This window comes from Oncorhynchus mykiss, chromosome 1 (genome assembly GCF_013265735.2).
Source record: "Oncorhynchus mykiss isolate Arlee chromosome 1, USDA_OmykA_1.1, whole genome shotgun sequence".
Classification (NCBI taxonomy): domain Eukaryota; kingdom Metazoa; phylum Chordata; class Actinopteri; order Salmoniformes; family Salmonidae; genus Oncorhynchus; species Oncorhynchus mykiss.
Genome location: NC_048565.1, coordinates 15292354 through 15308338, shown reverse-complemented (window position 1 = coordinate 15308338; position 15985 = coordinate 15292354). Strand labels below are relative to the sequence as shown.

The 15985-nt window shown below is 41.4% G+C and overlaps 1 protein-coding gene across 1 annotated transcript; it reads left to right on the top strand.

Annotated features, from left to right (window-relative positions):
- Positions 1-1163: 1163 nt before the first annotated feature.
- vcam1b (vascular cell adhesion molecule 1b) lies at positions 1164-13747 on the top strand. Its single transcript, XM_021560886.2, has 10 exons — positions 1164-1449; positions 1775-2050; positions 3442-3732; positions 4119-4379; positions 4586-4861; positions 5933-6202; positions 8630-8941; positions 9303-9578; positions 11726-11986; positions 12369-13747. The coding sequence occupies exons 1-10, from the start codon at positions 1413-1415 to the stop codon at positions 12527-12529; spliced, it is 2421 nt and encodes an 806-aa protein (XP_021416561.2). The 5' UTR covers positions 1164-1412; the 3' UTR covers positions 12530-13747.
- Positions 13748-15985: the final 2238 nt, after the last annotated feature.

The window sequence follows — 15985 nt, the reverse complement described above, 5'->3', positions numbered from 1 at the left end:
AAGGACAATGACCCTAAGCATACAGCCAAGACAACGCAGGAATGGCTTCGGAAAAAGTCTCTGAATGTCCTTGAGTGGCCCAGCCAGAGCCCGGACTTGAACCCGATCAAACATCTCGGGAGAAACCTTAAAATAGCTGTGCAGCGACACTCCCCATCCAACCTGACAGGACTTGAGAGGATCTGCAGAGAAGAATGGGATAAACTCCCCAAACACAGGTGTGCCAAGCTTGTAGCGTCATACCCAAGAGGACTCAAGGCTGTAATCGCTGCCAAAGGTGCTTCAACAAAGTACTGAGTAAAGGTTCTGAATCCTTATGTAAATGTGATATTTCAGATTTGTATTTTTAATAGATTTACAAAAATGTCTAAAAACCTGTTTTTGCTTGGTCATTATGGGATATTGTGTGTAGATTGATGAGGGGGAAAAACTATGGTTTCAATTTTAGAATAACTCTGTAACGTAGCAAAATGTGGAAAATGTCAAGGGATCTGAATACTTTCTGAATGCACTGTATATGAGAGGATACTGGTCTGTAAATCAGACTGGTCTTATCACATGGACATCTATATCCTCAGATGCATTGGTGTTGTCCTAGAAATACATTCTAGTTATATTGCTATGGGTATACTTAATGCTGCATTTAGGTGGTAAACCATAGAGATAGCCTACACATATGTATGTTAATGTTGATTTAATTTAGCTCAATACGTGTTGTATACATTTAGGATCCCGACTGGTGCAGTGGTCTAAGGCACTGCATCTCAGTGCTAGTGGCATCACTGCAGACCTTGGTTCAATCCCTGGCTGTATCACAACTGGCCATGATCAGGAGTCCCATAGGGCATTGTGCAATTGGCCCAGTGTCATCTGGGTTAGGAGAGGCTGTCATTGTAAATAAGAATTTGTTCTTAACTGACTTGTTAAATAAAGGTTAAATTCAATTTTAAAAAAATACATGACAGGCAGACAGGCAACCAGACATATAAAATACATCAATATGGAACATGTCTATGTTAGTTAACATATCATGTCTGTGATTTTCAGAGGGATCCCAAATATCTAGCTCCTGTGCTAAAAGATAATTTAATCACTTTTTAAAGGAAACCATCTTGTGTTCCATTTAAACCAGCAGAGGGGGTTGTCATTCACAACCAAACCAGACAAAGAGAGAGAGAGAAAGAAGAGCGAGAGAGAGAGAGACAGAGACCGAGACTAGAGGCCACTCAAAGAGTGGGGGAATTCATCCTTGGTATTTTAAGGGGGTGTTTTAAATATATATTTCCCCCCTGTTTGTATCCCCCCTATTACAAGTGATAAATCCACAGGCTCTGGATCTGGACACTGGGCAGACCAGACACAACACCCACAGCATAACAAAGGAGGACTAAGGAAATTTACAGTCTAGCTCAATGTCTCTGTTATGGATAGTGATACTACCAGTAACAGGTAAGCTTATATTTCTATCATTCCAACAGATTTATACTTTACAATCAGTGTGACTTGTCTTCAATCTATATACTGTAGGAAACCTACAGTGTTTCATGCATTTTAATATGATTATGGGTAGGCTTGTGATGTGAACTAATCAGAAAATGTCAGTATTGTACTTGACGATATGTACATATGCAGCCATAGTAGGCTAAATATTATAATTTACTAATAACCTTATTGACTGTCATGACCTCAACGTTCCTTAGACTACTTTATAGCTACCGTTATGTGTTATTGATTATGAATGGGAATTCTAATTCATTCTTATTTTACATTTCAGCCTTTGCATTTCATGTGGAGCTAAAACCAAAGAGTGCATTTTTCAGAGTTGGTGATAGGCAGGAGCTGCGATGTTCGGTGAAGGATTGTAACGAAAAGGTTACTATGTCCTGGGCTTTGCTGGGGGATAAGCCCATGTTTGCTAAAATACACACCTCAGGATCGGAATCCGTGGCGGCCTTTGACCCTGTGATGACAGTACATGATGACATACTTCTCTGCAAAGTCAGTTGCGGAGCATTGACCAAACAACAGCGTGTGGTTGTCAAAGTGTACTGTAAGTCCATTAAACTTGATTCAGTAAGCCATCATAAACCATTGTAATTAGCCAGTATAAAATGCACATGAATGCTTATAAGTTTGTCAATGATTATTATAAATATTATGAATGCTATTGAATTGTAATGCGTATCATACTTATAAATGCTTATAAATGAATTATGAATGGATCAATAAATTGTTTATTAATACTTTAATAATCAAACAACGTATTATAAAGTCAGCCGTATGTAACTTAATTCATTAGGGAATTTAATCAGTCCAATTGAATCAGTTCTACAGTGACTTCAGAAAGTATTTACACCCCCTTGACTTTTCCACATTTTGTTTTGTTACAGCCTGAATTTAAAATTAATTAAATGTGGGTTTTGTGTCACTGATCGACACACAATACCCCATAAAAACAGTTACAGAGTTTAATAGCTGTGATAGGAGAAAACTGAGGAGTTACATTGTATTTACTCTACAATACTAACCTAAATGACAGAGTGAAAAGAAGGAAGCCTGAACACAATACAAATATTCCAAAACATGCATCCTGTTTGAAATAAGGCACTAAAGTAAAACTGTAAAATATGTGGCAAAGAAATGTACTTTACTTCTTGAATACAAAGCATTACGTCTGGGGCAAATCCAACACATCACTGAGTAGCATTTTCAAGCATGGTGGTGGCTGCATCATGTTATGGGTTTGCTTGTCATGCCAACAGCAAGGACTACAGAGTTTTTATGAATACAAATAAATGGAATAGAGCTAAGCACAGGCAAAATCTTAGAGGAAAACCTGTTTCAGTCTGCTTTCCAACAGACACTGGGAGACAAATTCACCTTTCAGTAGGACAAGAACATAAAACACAAGGCCAAATATACACTGGAGTTGCTTACCAAGATGTCATTGAATGTTCCTAAGTGGACTAGTTACAGTTTTTACTTAAATCAGCTTGAAAGTCTACGGCAAGAATTGAAAATGGCTGTCTAGCAATGAACAACCAGTTTTAATACTTTTTATATAATGTACACAAACTGTACAATTCAGGTCTGCAAAGCTCTTAAACACTTACCCAGAAAGACTCAAAACTGATATAATCACTGGCGACAGTGATTCTAACATGTATTACTTAGGTAAATTAGAGATGCATTTTAGTTTCAATAGATGTGCTAAACTATCTAAAAACATGTTTTCACTTTGCCATTATGGGTTATTGTGTGTAGATGGGTGGTAAAAAAAATATATTTAATCAATTTTGATTTCAGGCTGTAACAACAAAATGTAGAATAAATAAAGGAGTATGAATACTTTCTGAAGGCACTGCACATGTTGAAAGGAGGTCTACGAATTTCAATTTCAAACATGTGTAGCTGCCCTACGATTGACATTTGATATTACAGCATTTCCAGAGGCACCTGTCATATCAGGCTACGACCATCTTCTCTTGGGCCAGTCCAACACTCTGACATGTGAGGTGATAGATGCTTATCCCGTGGAGCACCTGCGACTTGAGTGGCTGCAAGGAGACAGCATGCTCCAGACAGACGCAGAGTCCGTTGTATCTACCTACAGGTTCACGCCCACCCCAGAGGACAAAGAGGCAATGATCACATGCAGAGCCTCTCACGATCAGGATGGTGTGCCTGATGAAGAGAAGACCAAGGAAACCACCGTATCTCTCACAGTGCTTTGTAAGTTACTAAAGTATAAATGTTAGACAACGGGTAATCTCTGTTAACCCAGTGTAAAATCTTGCGGAATTTGGTCAGCTGTGTGATTAATTTCTGTTTATATATGTTAGAAATTGAGAGTTCTGTCTCCACCCTCACAAAAGGAAAATCACACACCCAGGACAACTGGTGCAATTGAACTACTATAGAGTTTGGAAACATTTGGAACTTAACTTTCATAACGGCAACAAATCATCTTTTGATTTTCAAAAGATACACTTACCATGCGCAGTTTAGCAATTAACAATGTCTCAATGGAATGCAATGGAATTTGAGTCATGAATAAGGATTAGATTGAGACCTACCTACAACAACCACATCAAAAATGTGTTCTTTATTTTCTCCAGATGCGCCACAGAATATATCAATATCTGAGCCGACTGCTGTGAGAGTTGGCTCCAGTCTCACGTTGTCATGCCATGCTGAAGGGAACCCCAGACCAGATACACAGTGGAAGGCCATTGGTCCAGATGGACAGGCTGTTATTGTGGGGCAGAGCGAGGAGCTTGTCCTTACAGAGATGACACTGGTGGATGCTGGTCAATATGAGTGTGTGGTGAGCAACACCATTGGAAACATCACAGCCAGCGTGAACGTCATTGTTCAAGGTAGGATGACTTTGAATTTCCCCTTAGTTTTGTATTTTGGATCATTACTGTTTGGTGTCACTAGATAGTTTAATAGCTAGGAGTAATCTTTATTGCTTTGTCTAAAAAGTATGTTTGGAGGAGAAATCTCAATAAAACAACGTCTAAACTAGCAAGCTAAAGTTTTATCTTGTGTTCTCTATCCTGGATGATTTCCCTTCTGGCAGCTCCCCCAACCCACACCACCATCACAGTGAGCCCAGCCAACGAGGTGAAGGAAGGGGAGAGCGTGACGGTGTCCTGCCTGTCGGACGGAGCTCCGGTGGTACGTATGGTGCTGAGGAGACTCTCTGAGGACCAGGATGTAGAACTCCAGTCCAGCAACGGATTCTCCACCTCCTTCACCCTCTCCTCTGCCCTGCTAGCAGACTCTGCTCTCTACCAGTGCCAGGCCTTCAATGAACACGGCAGTCAGAAGGTCAGCGCCTTGCTCTCTGTTGAAGGTGAGATTTTTTTAAACATTTGGGTAATATTACATTTTAAGTTGACTTTATGCTTTTGCACAGTAGTTACTATAACTACTTTAGTTACCAGAGTCGAATTATGTAATTTCAGCTTTGTACATTAAACAAGGGCAGGATTCTAATAATGGAAACTAGCCAAATTATTTTTCCAAATAGTTGCCTTGTTACAGTGTATTACATATAATTACCAAAGTAGCTGTATAATATATTTAAATGTAAAATGTAACCTAAATACAGTATGCCCTGTTGTTCTGCAAAAAGGTCACCAGTATGTCTGGGTGGTTGTCCTTCAGTTGAACTATAAGAATGAACAGAATGTTACTTTAGTAATGTACAGGTAAGAGGCATGTTCTATCATCAAAGGGGAATTTGTCTTAGTAAACTTACTGATAACCCACATTCTCTGGGGAGCAAACAGTGTTGCGTCACCAAGCCAGTAGGTTCCCCTCTGGGTAGAAGAGCCATAGAACAGTGGCATAGCAGATAGCAGAATTAGTAAATGACCTGTTCACACTCGTACAGACATTTGAGAGACTCTCCAATGTGGATTGCTGCTATTTTCACTCTGAGGATAGGCTTCACACCTCCAGGTAAGATGAGATAAGTACAGGAGCTGCTGATGTGCCCTTGAGCAAGGCACGTAACCATAATTGCTTCTGTAAGTTGCTCTGGATAAGAGAATCTGCTAAATAAAGTACATTTTTCATTGGTGATGATCATGTGGAGTGAAGGGCTCTGGCAAAATGTTCATTGTGTTACCCATCAGATTATTTTTGTGATGAAACTTTACTTTGTGATGTGTGTTTACTCTTCTTAATACACTGTAATGTTTGCCTTGTTTTTTCTGTTGTAGATTAAGATGTAGAGATATTTGATTTTTCTAAGAGATTTTCTTGCAGGATAGTAGTTTTAATTTAATTCAATTAACTGAACAGAATTTTTCCAAAATGGAACAGAATCAAATTGAACTGAATTTCTCTCTATTCAATTGAACTGAGCATAGAAACTGCAAAGCCATCTATCCTCTCTCCTGTGGTTTTATTCTCTCAGAGTATCCCCTGGAGGTGGCGATGGATGTGGGGGTGACGGCTGAGATGGGATCCAACCTGGTGCTCTCCTGCCGGGCTTGGGGCTGTCCCCAGCCAACCTTCTACTGGAGGAGCATGCTGGACATGCCCGTCCATAGCCGTGCACACACCCAGGACTCCCTCTCCCAGCTCTACCTGGGCCCACTTGGGCTGATCAACGAGCAAGCCTACACCTGTGAGGCCAAGTGTGGCTCTGTCATCAAGGCCAAGCACGCTGAGGTCAAGGTCTTCTGTGAGTATACGATACAGTGGCAAGAAAAGGTATGTGCACCCTTTGGAAATACCTGGATTTCTGCATAAATTGGTCATAAAATTTGATCTGATCTTCATCTAGGTCGCAACAATAGACAAACACAGACTGCTTAAACTAATAACACAAACAATTAAATGTTTTCATGTCTTTATTGAACACACCGTGTAAACATTCACAGTGCAGGGTGGGGAAAGTATGTGAACCCAGGGATTTAATCACTGGTTGACCCTCCTTTGGCAGCAATAACCTCAACCAAACGTTTTCTGTAGTTGCGGATCAGACCTGCATAACGGTCTGGAGAAATTTTGGACCATTCCGCTTTACAAAACTGTTTCAGTTCAGCAATATTCTTGGGATGTCTGGTGTGAACTGCTCTCTTGAGGTCTTGCCACAGCATCTCAATCGGGTTGAGGTCAGGACTCTCACTGGGCCACTCCAGAAGGCGTATTTTCTTATGTTGAAGCCATTCTGTGTTTTGGGTCATTGTCCTGTTGCATCACCCAACTTCTGTTGAGCTTCAATTGGCAGACAGATAGCCTAACATTCTCTTGCAAAATGTCTTGATAAACTTGGGAAATCATTTTTCCGTCGATGATAACAAGCTGTCCAGGCCCTAAGGCAGCAAAGCAGCTCCACCATACTTTACAGTTGGGATGAGGTTTTGATGTTGGTGTTCTGTGCCTTTTTTTTTATCCACACATAGTGTTGTGTGTTCCTTCCAAACAACTCAATTGTAGTTTCATCTGTCCATAGAATATTTTGACAGTAGCGCTGTGGAACATCCAGGTGCACTTTTGCAAATTTCAGACGAACAGCAGTGGCTTCTTCCAGTTCCATGAACACCATTCTTGTTTAGTGTTTTACATATCTTACTCATCAACAGAGATGCTAACATGTTCTAGAGGTCTCTATAAGTCTTTACCTGACACTCTAGGACTCTTCTTAACCTCATTGAGCACTCTGCGCTGTGCTCTTGCAGTCACCTTTGCAGGATGGCAACTCCTAGGGAGAGTAGCAACAGTGTTGAACTTTCTCCATTTATAGACAATTTGTCTTACCGTGGACTCATGAATATCAAGGCTTTTAGAGATACTTTGGTAACCCTTTCAAGCTTTATTCATGTCAACAATTCTTAAATCTTAGGTCTTCTGAGATCTCTTTTGTTCGAGGCATGGTTCACATCAGGCAATGCTTCTTGTGAATAGCAAACTCAAATTTTGTGAGTGGTTTTTATAGGGCAAGGCAGCTCTAACCAACATTTCCAATCTCGTCTCATTGATTGGACTCCAGGTTAGCTGACTCCTGACCCCCAATTAGCTTTTGAAGAAGTCATTAGGCTAGAGGTTCACTAACTTTTTCCAACCTACACTGTGAATGTTTAAATGATGTATTCATTATAAACAAGAAAAATACAATAATTTGTGTGTTATTAGTTTAAGCACACTATGTTTGTCCATTGTCTTGACTTAGATGAAGATCAGATCAAATTTGATGACCAATTTATGCAGAAATCCAGGTCATTCCAAAAGGTTCACATACTTTTTCTTGCCACTGTACATCATCAGGAAGATGGCTTGGTTTAGGTCAATGTATTTGCTTTGAAACGTGCTTTGCATCAGCCATCTTTTTATAAAAGTTCAATGCCAGATTGATACAATGAATTCAAGGTTATTTGGAAATGTCCAGTTGAAAACAAAGTTAGTTGGGGTTGGATGTTTTTTTGCCTTACACTTGTTCAGTGGTACCATGGCCTCATTAAATTCTACAGGTTTATGTTGATACAGTAACTGTTTTGCTCAGTTTTGGGTAATGTTTAGGTTCACTTCACTGACTTGGAAAGAGTACAGTGACGCTTTGCAGGAGGTTAGAAGAATACTCCTCCTCTTATGAAACCAAACGTAGGACTTAAAGCTTGAATGATCCCTCATGCTGCTCTCCCACATAACATGGGCAGAGGTCCAGTTTGCTTTTGTCGGATTGCACTGGGATCAGTAGTCTGGTTCAATGTGGGAGAGGGATCCCAAGAAGTGAAGAATAATAAATACACTCACAGGGTCACTGAAGTGAAGACATTTCATATTTCCTAGATGTGAATGTCATTGTGTTGAAGGGGGTAAGGGTTGCTGTATTCCAGGTCTTTGACCCACGATTATATCCAGAGGGATGTTTCACAAGTTGTGTGTATTAATGCCTCCCTTACTGGAAGTCATTTAAAAAAACGGTATCTTATGGGAATTTGTCAGGTCCCAACATTAGGATTTGAAACACCCCATCTTTGAACCTTTGAAGTGAAGAGTCTACTATTCAACATGCCTGACTAACTCGCTCACATCTCTATCTGGTCTCAGCTTCTTTTAGTCACATATTAATATTTAATATACTACCCATTTCTCTCTCCTCCCCCAGCTTTCCCCTCGGACCCTATCATCGAGAACACTGGCCCCTTTCTGGAACACGGTGTTGGCATCTTTTTTTGTTCGGTAGCCAACGTCTACCCAGCCAGTCTCCTGCAGATCCAGTGGCTTGATGGGGAAATCGAGCTAGCCTCCGAGATGGGACAGTATTCCAGTGAACTCCAGAATGTGACGTCAATGCTTTCTTTCTCGATTGGACCGGAGGACCAGGGCAGACAGATCACCTGCAGAGTCAGTCTTCAGATGGATGAAGTCCCTCAGAGTGGGAGAGAGAGGCAGGCAGTGACTGTACTGGAGCTCCACTGTAAGTGGTTTTACAGATCATTGAAATCTGAAAAAAAACATAAACTTTTTTTATGGCCGTGGGGTAGATAAGGATTGGGATGGTCCTAGAGAGCCACAAGGTGGTACAGGATTTTGTTCCGCCCCATCATTATAACACACCGGATTCCACACATTGTGTTCTGAATGGAGGACCATGAACAATTAATTGCTTGAATCACATGTGTTTATGGTGGGTTGTCCACCCCCTTGGTGCCTGCAACTTAGGGAATCCTTTATGCCGAACTTCAGTCCTTGAGGTGTGAATGGCAGTTGTGTAGTGAGGGTTTATAACCTATGTCTGTGTTTATAAACCTAAACTGAGTCTGATGTTTGCTGTGCAGATGCCCCCAGGGAAACCACCATCACAGTGAGCCCAGCCAATGAGGTGAAGGAAGGGGAGAGCGTGGCGGTGTCCTGCCTGTCAGACGGAGTTCCGGTGGGACGTATGGTGCTGAGGAGACTCTCTGAGGACCAGGATATGGAACTCCAGTCCAGCAATGGCTCCTCCACCTCCTTCACCCTCTCCTCTGCCCTGTTAGCAGACTCTGCTCTCTACCGGTGCGAGGCCTTCAATGAGCACGGCAGCCAGCGAGCTAGCACATACATTACAGTCAAAGGTGGGTGCCAGGCTTCTGGCAAGAACACACCACATCAAGTCTTTATTCCGCTCCCACAGATTCATACTGGCAACAACAGTAAACTTTCCCTAACCCTGATTAGCTTTTTTTTGCTTCTTCAATGAAGTTACTGTTCTCTACACCCACAGATCTCTTGTTTTTGCTTCTTGTTTATGGTCTGTTATTTGCTCTCATTTGTTGGAGTGGCCGTTCTATCATCACGTGGCAGCTGCAGTGGTGTAAAGTATTTAAGCACTTTTTTTGGTATCTGTACTTTACTACTTATATTTTTGCCAACTTTTACTTCTCTACATTCCTAAAGAAAATAATGTACTTTTTACATTTTGATTGTCCAATTCACACACTTATCAAGAGAATATCCCTGGTCATCCCTACTGCCTCTGATCTGGTGGACTCACTAAACACAAATGCTTTGTTTGTAAATTATGTCTGAGTGTTGGAATGTGTGCCTGGCTATCCGTTAACAAAAAATAAGACAGAACATTTTGTTTTTCTTAATATAAGAAATTTGAAATTATTTATACCTTTACTTTTGATACTTAAGTATATTTAAAACCAGATACTTTTAAACTTTTACTCAAGTAGTATTTTACTGGGTGACTTTTACTTGAGTCATTTTCTTTTAAGGTATCTTTACTTTTACTCATGTATGACAATTGAGTACTTTTTCCACCTCTGGGGAGCTGTCAGTATCTAAGAACATGCTCTATAAGTTCGTCATTGGCTGAGCTGTTGTCACACTGTACCAAAATAGAATATCACACTTATACCACACTTAACACTGCACAGGAACTCAACAACATGAAATGACATAAAGTCATTCTAGATAATGGGTTCTATAGAACATGCCTCATTGATATTTCACACACTGTTGTCAGTAGTTTCACACATTTTGCTCAGTAATCAACAATGTAACAGACAGTAATTGTACGAAAATCTCATTTCTAAAATCATGGGCATCAATATGGAGTTGGTCCCCCTTTTGCTGCAATAACAGCCTTCACTCTTCAGGGAAGGCTTTCCACTAGATGTTGGAACATAGCTCTGGGGACTTGCTTCCATTCAGCCACAAGAGCATTAGTGAGGTCGGGCAGTGATGTTGGGGGATTAGGCCTGGCTTGCAGTCGGCGTTACAATTCATCCCAAAGGTGTTCGATGGGGTTGAGGTCAGGGCTCTGTGCGGGCCAGTCAAGTTCTTCCACACTGATCTTGACAAACCCTTTCTGTATTGTTCTCGCCTCGCCTTTGTGAACGGGGACATTGTCATGCTGAAACAGGAAAGCGCCTTCCCCAATCCGTTGCCACAAAGTTGGAGGCACAGAATCGTTTTGAATATAATTGTATGCTGTTGCGTTAAGATTTCCCTTAACTGGAACTAAGGGGCCTAGCCCGAACCATGAAAAGCAGCCGCAGACCATTATTCCTCCTCCACCAAACTTTATAGTTAGCACTATGTATTGGGGCAGGTAGCGTTCTCCTTGTATCCGCCAAAACCAAATTTGTCCGTCGCACTGCCAGATGGTGATTCATCACGCCAGAGAACACGTTTCCACTGCTCCAGAGTCCAACGGCGGCAAGATTTACACCACTCCAGCCGATGCTTGGCATTGTGCATGGTGATTTTAGGCTTGTGTGTAGCTGCTCGGCCATGGAAACCTATTTAATGAAGCTCCTGACGAACAGTTCTTGTGCAGACATGGCATCCAGAGGCAGTTTAGAACTTGGTAGTGAGTGTTGCAACCGAGGACAGACAATTTTTATCGCAGCACTCTGCGGTCCTGTTCTGTGAGCTTATGTGGCCTACCACTTTGTGGCTGAGCCTTTGTTGCCCCTAGACATTTCCACTTCACAATAACAGCACTTACCAGATGACCGGGACAGCTCTAGCAGGGCAGAAATTTGACGAACTGGCTTGTTGGAAATGTGGCATCCTATGACAGTGGGGTGTCAACATACTTTTATATAAATATTGTGTTGCATTGTAAACTGCCAATAGACTAAATGTCGTACAGTATTTCAGACTATAACTGTACTATATTCATTTTTAAAAATTCCTTTGTTGTCTCAAGGCAGTCTCAAGTGTCTTCCCTCAGCATTGATGTGTGTTCTATTTTCCTTGTGTCCAGCACCTCCTAGGAACACAACAGTCCTGATATATCCATCTGCTGAGGTGCAGGAAGGCCAAAATGTCACCATCTGCTGTCACTCTGTCAGTTTCCCCCCACCTGCTGTGGTTTTAAGGAAACTGGATAATGGCACAGAGCTCTACTCCCCGGATGGGAACTTCCTGCTGGTTAACCTTACGCCCAATGATACAGGCCTATACCAGGTGAATGTCACCAATGACCTGGGTTATGAGACCGAGATCTTCAGCATCAACGTCATAGGTGAGTGATGTGGTTCAGTGTTCGCTCTTTAGCTTGGCATGCTAGAAGAAACAGGAAGAGAGCTCTTTATTTCCCTTCACCACAAATATAATTATTATATGAAATATAATTCACAATAAAACCAGTTACTTGAAACCACTTTGAACCCCATGTTGAACTGAGAAATTGGGAACAGTGAACTCGGAGATAGACCTGACAACAGTGTACAGTAGTTTGAGAACAGTGAAGCTTGCAAAATCCAAGGACATTCCATCCACCAATAACAAACACTGGTGTCATTTGAGAGGACTCGAATGCTGTTGAAACATAAAATCAAAAATGTTAGCCAATCTGTCTCGTCCTCACTGTCTCCCTGTTCTTCCCCTCTTCCCTTGGCCTCCAGAGAAGCACTCCAGTACTTCACCAGACTGGAACCACGTAGTCATTCCTGCTGTCTGTGTGGGTATCATGGTGACCACCACGGGCCTAATCCTGGACTACCTGAGGAGAGCCAGGAGGAAGGGCTTCTATGAGCTGGCAAAGTGTAAGCCCGGGTCTGCATAGACTAGAGGAGTCTAAAACCTGCGGTCCAGAGCCAGATTGTGGCCCCCACTTGTGCTACCAAAATGACCATGTACTGTATGAGTATCACATCGGTGAGTGTTTTGTGGTTCCTCCGGCAAAATGACTTTTACACTGTGTGCAGAGGCATACCAAGGGACAGACCTACCTGGAGTGGAGAGGGAACAGACGAGAGGTTCGTCCTCTGTCAGGTCTCCGTTGAAGGGCAGAGGACAAGGCCGTATGACCTTTGGATGTTACTGGAAGAGGAAAAGAGAAGTACCTTTAAGGAGATGTGGTCTTCTGGATGTTTTTCATTTTTATTAAACCTAAGCTAGAAGTCAGTCAAATGTTTAATAATCTAACTGTCTGCAACTAACTATCATTTGCTCCTTTTTTCACTTCTTGGCAGCTTTCATTGAACCCATTGATGTCTAAGTGTCACAACTATTGGATGAATGCAATATGTTACATGTTTTTAAACAAAATTATACCATTTGTAATTGGCTGTGATAAAAAGTTGAAATGTTTAATGAGTTAATTACAATGCATTTGAAATGTACAGTTTCAATTAACTTTGTTATATCAGTATGGGAAGGTGGTTTCCCAACAATAGGTGAAGTCGGTATTGTGGTAATGTAATATAGAGAAGCAAGCCAAACTGTATTTGCCTCATAGCTTTTTTTGTACATAGGGGAAACAGTGCCACTGTCCGCCCCCACAGCCGTTGTTATTGTTTTTGTTTTGTTGACGAAGAAGAGCTGGGGAGTGTCGTAGTAACAAAAAAATGCAGTACATATGCTGGTGTTCTTTCGCGGGTGCAATCATGTCCACGGCGGTAAAAAAAACAGTGTTTGTTGTTTGCATTAACTTATTTGGTTGTTGTAATATCGCAAACGGATGTGGCAATTTCACCATTAAGGATTCCAGCTTTAATGTGGACACTTACTAGAAGTGTTTGCATGTGTGCAATGTGCATGGAGTATTTTTGTCCCACACCATTTTCTTTATTGCTGTGGGATATTATAGCCGGTTTGGTACGTGATTAAAGAAGCTGTTGTTTTTAAATCAAAGCCTATATAGAATGTATTTGTTATGTTTATGACTGTTCATACTCCTTTGTATGTTGTGAATATGTTGTGCCCTATTTTTTGTGAATTGTGTTTTAAATGTACGTTTGTAGAGATGTTCATTATTAAATATTTATTTCCGTAACTAAAAGCTGTTCATTGAAATAGGAGCTTTGGGTTTGGGGTTTCCTGTTGCAGGGGGGAAAGCCAGGGAACGTTTCAACAAGTATCAGGGGCTTTGTACTGAATGCTTTATTTATTTTTATTTGACCTTTATTTAACTAGGCAAGTTAGTTAAGAACAAATTCTTATTTACAATGACCGCCTACCCCGACCCCTGAACTGGACAACGCTGGGTTGTGCGCCGCCTTATGGAACTCCCAAATATGGCCAGTTGTGACACAGCAGGGATTCAAACCAGGATCTGTAGTGACACCACTAGCACTGAGATGCAGTGCCTTAGACCGCTGCGCCACTCAGGATCTTACAAGCTCTTTCCCAACGATGCAGAGTTTAGATCCTTTACGTAATCTCTTATCTTAGTCTTCTTAACTCTTAAAAAATTTAAATGTTAGCTGTCCCCACTCTGGCTTGGTTCCAATCGGAATTACACATCACTTTGCAAGCCAGTATAATGCGACTTGCTGGCCTGATGTGGCCTGCAAACCGTGAGTTTCAGGCTACTGTATTAGGGTAAACTAGGCCCTCAAAATAAGGCCTTGTGAAATATGTATTGTATCGTCTTAAATAATGCAATGATAGCATATTCACTTAGGATCTCACTTGGGTGAAAGCCACATGACTGGTTGATTGGGATGTTATATTCATATATATTATATTGGGATGTTGATATTCACAGAGGGCTGAATCCTGTCATGAATCATACGTTGATGACAATAGAAGATTAGTTATTTTTGGAAAATGTACATCTTGCGTTGCTCTTATGCCGTAGTCAAAAAGCGTCATCAAAGTGCTAGCATCAGTTTTCCCTTTTAGATCATATTGAATCAGATTATTTAGACGCTAGATCAAGATTCCTACTCTGAGACACTTGATACATAAGACCCCAAACACAGTAATGGGTGGTATCAGAGAGGAAGAAGCGAACCGAGAGGGCAAAAATTTGTCTGCGTGACATGGGGATATTTTGCCTGAAGGTCAATGAGAGTGTCGAATTTGGTCAACATAAAATTGAATTCCTAATTTGCTAAGAGGGGCTTATTTGATCAAATAGAAGTGTCGTAATGTTAAGGTTGTTTAGAACATAAGTGTTTAGGATTGTTTAGGATATATTTGGACGCACATGGCATCACGGCAAATTTCAGAAAAACAATTTTATATCAGAGTTGTGCCTGTTGTTCACGTGTGTCTGCCCTATTGTTGGCTAGAATGTTCCTGCCTGCTACCGCCTGTCTTCCGCCTTTGCAGACATTTAATCGCATTGTTAAAGTGGTCAGTCCAATATCTTGTCAATATATAGATAATTTTAACCATGGGAAATATGCAAATCAGTCTCAACACCCAAAACAACACCCCAAAAACATCAAAATAACCATTATTGGTTCCATAATATTGTAGAAACAATAATGGTTCTTTGGAGCTTTTAATTTTTGTATGGTTCTTCAAATAACCATCCCATTTAAAGGGTTAACGGGAAACCTCACCGCTAGACACTATTTGGAGTGTTTTTCCAGGGTGTTTCAGGCAGGGCCAGACGGATTACCAGGACGTGTACTGCGAGCATGTGCTGACCAACTGGCAAGTGTCTTCACTGATATCTTTAACCTCTCCCTGTCCGAGTCTGTAATACCAACATGTTTTAAGCAGACCACAATAGTCCCTGTGCCCAAGTACAATAAGGTAACCTACCTAAATGACTACCAACCCGTAGCATTCATGTCCGTAGCCATGAAGTGCTTTGAAAGGCTGGTCATGGCTCACATCAATACCATTATCCCAAAAACCCAAGACTCACTCCAATTTGCATACCGTCCCAACAGATCCACAGTTGAAGCAATCTCTATTGAACTCCACACTGTCCTTTCCCACTTGAACAAAAATAGCACCTTCATGAGAATGCTGTTCATTGAGTACAGCTCAGCGTTCACCATAGTGCTCTCAAAGCTCATCACTAAGCTAAGGACCTTGGGACTCAACATGGGAGCCCCTCAGGGTTGTGTGCTTAGTCCCCTCCTGTTCTCCCTGTTCACCCATGACTACGTGGCCAAGCATGACTCCAACACCATCATTAAGTTTGCCAACGACACAAGGGTGGTAGGCCTGATCACCAACAACGATGAGACCACCTATAGGGAGGAGGTCAGAGACCTGGCAGTGTGAGACCCCACATCACCAATAAAATATCATGGTCCAAACACACCAAGACAGT

Coding starts and splice junctions, on each gene's coding strand:
- vcam1b (XM_021560886.2), top strand. CDS start 1,413: ATGTCTCTGTTATGGATAGTGATACTACCAGTAACAG. Junction 4,862..5,932: donor CGCCTTGCTCTCTGTTGAAG/GTGAGATTTTTT, acceptor TTATTCTCTCAG/AGTATCCCCTGGAGGTGGCG. Junction 6,203..8,629: donor CGCTGAGGTCAAGGTCTTCT/GTGAGTATACGA, acceptor CTCCTCCCCCAG/CTTTCCCCTCGGACCCTATC.